General features: G+C 38.1%; 1 protein-coding gene across 2 annotated transcripts; it reads right to left on the reverse strand.

Annotated features, from left to right (window-relative positions):
* Window positions 1-108: 108 nt before the first annotated feature.
* LOC147310302 (uncharacterized) lies at window positions 109-7,882 on the reverse strand. 2 transcript variants are annotated; one of them, XM_086270194.1, is made up of 13 exons: window positions 7,861-7,882; window positions 6,371-6,393; window positions 6,231-6,270; window positions 5,445-5,574; window positions 4,742-4,886; window positions 4,541-4,661; window positions 4,379-4,457; window positions 4,086-4,197; window positions 3,477-3,582; window positions 3,270-3,351; window positions 2,980-3,043; window positions 1,729-1,837; window positions 109-1,628 (listed from the first exon to the last, which is right to left on the reverse strand). In XM_086270194.1, the coding sequence occupies exons 1-13, from the start codon at window positions 7,871-7,873 to the stop codon at window positions 1,567-1,569; spliced, it is 1,086 nt and encodes a 361-aa protein (XP_086126320.1). In that variant the 5' UTR covers window positions 7,874-7,882; the 3' UTR covers window positions 109-1,566. The 2 variants fall into 2 exon arrangements, with proteins under 2 accessions (XP_086126320.1, XP_086126321.1); XM_086270195.1 differs by lacking the exon at window positions 7,861-7,882 and adding an exon at window positions 6,496-6,519 and having other exon boundaries at window positions 110-1,628.
* Between the last annotated feature and the right edge of the window lie 541 nt (window positions 7,883-8,423).

Below are 8,423 nucleotides of genomic sequence, written 5' to 3' on the forward strand. Positions count from 1 at the left end.
AGGGTTTGGTTGGTCCATATGATTCAGAGAAGATAAAATTTCCCTCAATTGCCTATGAGGAAGACGTACTAATGCTGTTATCGCTGTCTTAGTTTCCTGCAATTACCCTTTAGAGAGCCTTGTATGTGCCAGTCTAGAATGGAGAGAGGGCAAGACTCTGTTTGAGTACTTGTGAATAAAACAAAAACACACAAAACCAGAAATTTTTAGGGCATTTCTTTATTAAAGTGCAGAATTGAGTATCCTTGTAATAGAAATAGAATGAAATAAATAAAATAAAATAAAAACCTCCCACAGTACAATAAAATAAGTCAATGGTAAGGTTCATCACACAGGATATATTATTACTACGCTAATGCACAAAGGCTGTATTCTATGTTGGTTTTCTGGTCTTTCCTGCTTCCTTAAATTGATATGTTCCTGCAAATATGTAAACAGCTAATGAGCCATCCCTATAAACACCAAAAACAAATATGGAATATAAAATATTTGAGGAAAAGTTATTACAGAATGCTATGTGACATAAGCATTTTTGTAATGACCTTTGTCACGCTGATTCCTCAGATGATGATTGTTGCTAACAGTTTGAATGTGTTATCTTTTATTACACTACCTTTTTTTGTATAAAACGCTACTAATGGGAGTCTTAATTGTTCAACTGAATCTTTGTGTTCTGTTAATTTCCCTATTTTTTCCATGCAAGATTAAAAATGTCTTCAAGTAGACGTTTGTTATACTTAGATCAACATGTGGGATGCATCCTAGCAGAAGCTCAAAGGAGAAACTGAAAGCTTATTCTTCCACAAGATTATTTGTACACAGCTGCTGTCCTGCATGTGTAATACGGCTTTGTTTTATGTGTCACAGTGCTGGTCTCTTAGGTTGAAGATCTGTACATATACACATCTGTACACCATATATGGTGGTTATTTCTTTGATGACTTTAAAACACGAATTTAGATTTTGGAATGTAAATGTAAGGAACCTCAATTAAGGAAAGTAAACACAAGCAAAGTGCACTGATTAAAAGGCACTTTTAATAAATTCTTAAAAACATGCATGCTAAGGACAAAGGATAAAAAGGGAAAACTTTTAAAAATTCCAGTCATTACAACAACTTGTGAATATTTGAAGATTTACTAAAGCATGTTGCATTTTATGAAACCATAGTTAAGTTAACAAAAGGCTTAAAGTAAACTGAATTTTTTTTTTTCCTCCCACTGATTTCTTTGTAAACAATTCCACTTATTTAAATATGGAATAATCTGCTAAAACCAGCCCTAAACCCAGAAATGTGGAAAACTGATAAAGGAAATACATTTTACTGCTTAACATTAAACGTAGTGTCATCTTAAATGTGGAAAAATAAAATTTATAACGCTTGCATTAAAAACAACATGTCTTCAGAGGGGACAAAGTAAATGTCTATCAGTTGTGTTAAGTTAAAGGCAGGAGGAAGGCAGGAGGCAGTTTCTGACAGGAGAGCCAACCTGAGGTGGGCAGTGACACAACTGGTAGGATCATCATTAAGTTGACCCCCGACCTACAAATCTGTTGTCCGCTCAGTCACGGATTAAGTCTTCTCACCGTTCTGGTTGTGCCCGTGCTCAGGTTTCTCTGAGTCATGGCTATAAAAGACAAAAAGTGCATTTATTCACAACTTCAATTATACAAATCTTTGAATATGGCTTTTAACTTTAAAGGTTTCTGATTATGTTTGCTGCTTACCTGAGAAGCTTAACTCATAGCTGAAGTTCCTGGTGGAAAATGTCATAGTTCCTGATGGGTTTAGTTTGTACTGGAACTCAATCTCCTGACTGGATGTGCTGCATATTCCCTGAATAACACAGAGCAACAACACATCAGAGAAAACACAGTCAGGCAATGTTGTTAAATTCTGGTTAGGTCACCCAATACTTTGCTCAAATTACCATAATTCCATGTTAAAGTATGTAAACTGTGCGAGGGATTGTTTGTGTTTCAGTTTGGAATTAACCCCAAAACCTACAACATCTCAACAGAAATATTATAGATGAATAACCATAATTATATTATATTATATTATACATATATACAGTCAGACAACTTGGGAGGGGGAGGCAGCAGAGATGGAGTGCTGACCTCAGCTGAAGATATTGTGGGGTAGTGGAAGGAGTAGTTTGAAATTTTCCTGAATCCCACTGTTGGCCTTTTGTAAAGTAACAAGACTATGGGGACCAGGATGAGAGCTCACTATGGTTCATGCCACTGGGGCTCTGCTCACTGAGGCACATGAAGCTTCTAAGGGACGAGGCCCCAGGTTTCTCAAAAAGCTCGGGATGTTATGGAGCTCTCTTGGTTGACACACTTCCCAATTCCTTACTGGCAGACTGGAGTGGTAGTTTCCCTCTACCCGAAAAAGACACCAAGGAATTTTAAGGTATGTGGGAATTTGCCCAGCAACTCTAGATGTGTTTTGTGGATCTAAAAAGGGCATTTTTGACAGTGCTTTAGGAGTATAGAGTATTGTGGTACAACCACAATGAGAGCTTGGTTCATATTGCCCACACTAACACAATCTCATTCCCAGAGGAAGCTTGACCGTGCCAGAGCTGTCCTTAGTCATTGACTCTGTTTTCATGAACAGAATTTCTGGGCACAGCCAATAGTTCAGTGGTCACAGGTTCTTATCTCTTTATTTATTTGCAGATTACATGTTTTCATTGGGTTGATAAAACCATGACTTCCAGCTCGTACCGAGATGGTTTGTAGCAGAGTGTGAAGTAGCCGGAATGATAATTAGCATCTCCAACTTCAAGGCCATGACTTTCAGGCAGAGGAGGAGGCGAGGAGTGGTAGGTCTGAGCATCTGTCCCCATGACCCAGACCTGGCAGAAGATTGATGGACGGCTGGACAGATTGATGGAATGCACTAAATGTACTCTATAGGATTTTCTAGAGCACCGTCTACACATGAATAAAAAGAAAGTTGTGGCTTACTTTGGAATAATCTTTCCATGATCCATCCATATCTAGGAACTGCCATTGTGCCTGAGGGCCTGAACTAAAAAAAACAAAAAAACAAAAGATTTGAAATTCATTCATTCACAGCATATACATCTTTATGTGCATATCTGGTGTGTTTGAGGCAAAACAATCTTAACATTAGTCAATCTTTTAGTGTTAACATCAGTAAATGTCCTCAAAATATAATATTTAACCTAATTCATGTTATTAATTAGCACAAAATAAGAGATGTGGTCACTGTGTGGCCAAATGTTTCTCCTTACCTGATGTTCTGCTGAACACCATATATAGGAGTCCTTCTAACTGATCTTCTTGTCCCTAAATTGTTGTTGACTTGGTACATACCTATGATAAATTAATGAAGATAATGTCTCAGTGGCCATATGATTTGCTTAAAAAAAAAAAAAAGAAAAAAAAAAGCATGAATTGTTCGGCTTAACAGAAGAGCAGTTCTGAAGTGTGTACAATACCTGAAAAGTCCAGTGTGTATGAATATCTGTTAATCTTGAAGTTCAGTGTGCCCTGTTTGTTCAGCTGGTACTGTCTCTCAATAGCAGCGCTGTCAAATGAACATATCTGCACACAGCACATATAGAAAGCAGTTATTGGTGCTACAAGCTACTGGGGTGTACTTAGTTTTTCAAGAGGACTCCATAGAATCCTGTGGAAACTTTTCCTTTCCTTTAATGAGAGGTCAGAGGTCAGATGTGACATGATACTTGAAATCTTACAGCCCTTTCTATATGTTGACAGTACACTTGTAAGAATCATAGGTTCAGAGTTACAAGGCTTTCTGTCAATTTTTGACCAATAAATCATTAATCTGACCTTGAAGAGCTCTTTCGATGTAATCCAAATTTTTATGGATTGCTAACATGACCCCACTCTACACTCCTACAAAGTTTTATCAGAATTCATTAAAACTTCTCAAGCTGTTTACAGACATCCGTACACGTGCCATGCAAGCATAACCTCCTTTGCCGAGGTAAGGGCAGTTCTTGATGTATCTTTGATGCTACTATGCAGCTTAGTGCAAGTCTTTAAAATTTTTCCATGCAGTTTTTGGATGACCTACTTACATGTGCTTGGTATTCTGTCCATTGCTCTCTGACTCCCATGAATTCCCACCTGTAGCCCACAGAACCGGTCTGCGAGGAGGAAGCTGCAGGCAAGTCTGAGGTCAAGCCAACTCTGCAGAGACAAGAAGTGATTATCATTCATGTTCTTTTCCCGTGACATCCGTTAGCCTTCTTCAGAGAAACTTTATTCTCTGGGGAGTTTTGATACTTTTCTTACTGACATCTCTGTAGACTAAGTTTGCTCAGTGTACAAAGACTGTCTAAACTACAGGAATAAAAGAAAAAAGTCTTACGCTCCAGTGTTGGAGGATAATTTTGGACGCCTGCGCAGCTTCCTTTGTAAGCCTGTGATGAGGTTTCTCTGCGTCATGGCTACAAAGTGAAATGAAAACACATTTCCATAGCTGTATAAAAGAGCAAGCTCACAATAATATATCACTATAAACACCACATACTGGAGAAATCGATCAAGTAGGGTGTACGGCCCACTGTAAATCTGAAGGTTCCCTGAGGGTTCGTGGTGAACTGCTGTTCAACTTGTCTACTGCTGACTGATGATGACATGGTGTTGGAACCCTGAAGAGGAAGATGACAAGGAATACTCAAAGAAAACCTTCAAGTGAATTTAAGGAGTTAATTCCTGCAATTTTCCTCACCTGTGTTCCATATTCACACCACAGCTGGTCATCTCTGAAGTACCAGCCTATGTCTTCCGCCTGCCCCCGAGGAAGGAAGCTTAGTCTCTGCACCTTTATACCTGGATTATTAGCCTGTAACGTATCAAAATCTATGAACACCACCCTGTGGAAACATAAAAGATTAAAATGAAAAGTATACTTCTCTGAATGTGCTCCTTTTAAAAAAAGATTATTGATGCAATAATTTATTTTCCATTGTCCTGACACAAAATCTGTATCTGTATCAATACTTATTGTTGATAAAATAATATTTTTTTCTATAGACAGGACCTCTGTGGTCAAACGTTTATATTTAACATGATGGCCTTGCATGGCGTGAGGAGGGGTTCAAAAGTGGCTTGCATATGTGCAGGCTAAAGCTAAAGAATGCATAGAAGAACTGATGTCTTCCAGTGATGTTAGGTGATGTTGTGTTTGATCAGCTGATCCATTTCATTTTATGGCTCAACTTGACTGAACCCTTTTTCTTGTAAGCGTACAGGATTTACAGGACTGTTCTACCTACAGTAAAAAGTTAATTTATAATAGCCCAAAAACTGAGTTTCGGTTTACCTTTGTAAAATTTCAAATGGCATCTGACACATTTCCATTTCCCTTCCCTGACCAACTCTCACTTCGTTAAAGTTGCTGATACTATCAGATATAATCACAACATACTGACCCATGGCTTGTATTGATACTGATTCCCTTGGCTCCTGGTTGGCAGTAGTGGGTCTCAATCACATGGTCATTTTCAATTTTCAGCCACTGATGGCCAACTGACAGCTGCCACTCATAATACTTCCCATTGACTGTTGAAATAAAGATATGTTAGACAGAATGCAGTGATCTCATAAACCAATATCTTACTCACAATACATCAAGTGTTTAAAAAGAGAATATGTACTGTTTTAAGAGCAATATTAGCTTATTTTGAATTTGAAGACACCAACACATTTCAAACATTTCAAATGAGGGCAACAAAAGGAAAATTAAGTAGTACTAAAAAGAAAAAAAACTGCTGGAGGAACATTTTGCAATTAATTAGTTTAAATGGCAACATGTCAGTGACATGAATCTAGAGAAATCAAGTCTGAAATCAGTGTGGGATGCTAAGATGATTCTTAGGCTGAGGCAAAGTGGAGAACTTATGTGATCGAACTAGTCAAAATTTAAAATTCTTTCTAGAAAACATCAGCCTAAAAAACAAATGGACGGTCTGGGTTGTTATCAGCACTCAGCTCGTTGTTTACAGACTGTTGTTAAAGGAAGAGGAGATGCCACCCAGCGGGGAGCATGGCCTTATCCCAACTTTTGAGATGTATTAGTGCCATTAAATTCAAAACTAGACATTTTTTGTTCTTAAAATGCTACATGTTCTCATTTTACTGTCTTCTGTGTTCTAAACTATGGCCTTATAATGATAGAGGCAGTATAGCAGGAAGTTAAACTGTCACGTCAAACAGACCTGGGGTGTTCTGGGGAATCTGCTCCTCCTCATTATTGTCCTGGAAGCAATTAATAGAAATGATGCCATGAACACAAGCTCGCCTGTTTTTTTTTTTCCAGACCCTGTCAAACCCCTCCACATAGCACACACACACTTACCCTCATCTCATAATAAAAATCCACTGTGACAGAATGAAAGCAGAAAAAACACAATCAGTCAGTCTTAAAAAGCCACTTCCAGATTAAAACTTGAAAAAATAGTTTCGTTAAATCGCTGTATTTACTTGCGATCGAGGACCGAAGCCGGCGGATAGTTTCACTGAAACGATGGCTTACACTTTCGTTTCTGGGCTTCAGCTAATGCAATTTAGCGCGTACCGGTACATAGGTGGAGCTAAAGTACCGATAATGACGCTCCCCTAAGGCTGTCTCTGGAGAGTGTACACTACAGCTGATTCCAGTGCTTTGGTTTCTTTTCACAGCGACAAAAATTAAAGCACAGTGAAGCCATCAGATGACTGTAGAGTTGCTCTTTCATGGTATTAAAGGAACAGTTCACCGCAAAATTACCCTTTTGTACTTCCCTGTGGCCTACAATGTTATGAGGAAGAGTAGACAACGCTGATATTTGGTGTGAACAAAACTACCTGCAACTTAATGTGGCAAAGTTTAAGGAACAGGAACTTTAAAATATTCCTATTGCTTTACAAAGTTAAGACATGAGAAAGTTACATGTTACCAAAAAGGCTCTGCACTGGTTGTTGAAATTCAGAAGGACTGAGTTCTTTGACTCTTTCATATTGTGATGCTGTTTAATTAACATGACTGTTATGAAACAGCGCCTCTCCATCCAGTTGCTATTTACCTTGCTAATCAATTAACTGTGCATGAGACTTCGTTGCTTCCCTTCCTTACTCTGTCAGCCCACTGCTGCCCATCTCTTCTCTCACTAACACCTACCTGTAAACAACACCCCACCCTCTGAGTTTTGCCCCCTCCCTTATTTTGTCAATGGCTTAGAGTTGTCTTACCTTCACAGACAAAATCTGTAAGTGTGTCTTAATTATGTGTGAGTGCCGTCATATGTAACATTCCCCATTTATATGTCACACCCCCCCGCTGTCAGTTCCCAAAGGCTGATTCTGTTCATCTGGACGTTGCGTTTTCAGTGGGTGAAACGTTTCGTCATGCATCGGAGCGACTTCTTCAGTCTCAGCTGACTGCAGGTTTCCCCAACCTTATAAATTGGTACATTTGCACAATGACTGAAACTAGCACCATTGAAGGGACAATGGGCTGTGAGGTCAGTTCCTATTCTGTACACTTATATAGGTGTTCTGTTAAAAGTTATTCATAAATTATGACGAAAGTTACTCATTTACCACTCGTCTCTTGATCATATCGATAATTAATCTCTTGTTTTGTTTTTGTACAGTTGGCCATAATGCTTTAATTTAGACACTGCTGGTGTAACTTTGCTTGACATACTATCCCGAGTGTGTTTGTGGTAGCATTAGTTACATCCATTACATCCATGCATATGTTTTTAAAGCAAATACTACTAACCATCAGGTCATTTGAATTTTCTTCTATTCACAGGTAAATTTCTAATAAATTATGTTTGGTTACGTTGCTTTGGTTATACTTACCATTTTTGTCCATTTGTTGAGGTTCTGTATGTGTGGGAGGGGCCACCCCAGTACTTCCTACTTATATAGCGTCATGATGTCATTGATTGCATAACAGGGTGCAACCAAATGCAGGGTTTTTCATTGTGTATAGCATTGTTTATTTTCCTTAAAGTAACATTTTGAGTTGTATTGTATGCAGTGTTTTACTTTTCAAACCATTTAGCTGTGTAAATGAGTTTGTCAGTTAGATGCATAATCTTATTCCTGTTTTTTGTTTAGATCATATTGTTTGGTCTAACCTATTTTTCAGTGGTAGAGAGTAATGAGATTCAGGTGTATGTAAAGTCCTGTATAAAGCAAGTGAGGTTTTGCCTACCGAGGTGTTTTTAAAAATGGTATAATGGAGATGTCAGAAATAAAGTACAATTAAAAGAAATTGATGCTGATGCTGTCTACTTATCACCTTCCTCGCCACTTGGTCTACACTACCCCAAAGAAATATTTATATTCATTTACATTTCTGACTAATTTAGTGTTGACTCAACATGAATCCAAATTTTATTATAATTAGAAAATAAGAC

The sequence above is a fragment of the Aulonocara sp. 'chitande type north' Nkhata Bay genome, linkage group LG17, assembly GCF_057382095.1.
Source record: "Aulonocara sp. 'chitande type north' Nkhata Bay isolate Kocher_YH1m ecotype deep benthic linkage group LG17, A_spYH_male_GT1.1, whole genome shotgun sequence".
Lineage (NCBI taxonomy): Eukaryota > Metazoa > Chordata > Actinopteri > Cichliformes > Cichlidae > Aulonocara > Aulonocara sp. 'chitande type north' Nkhata Bay.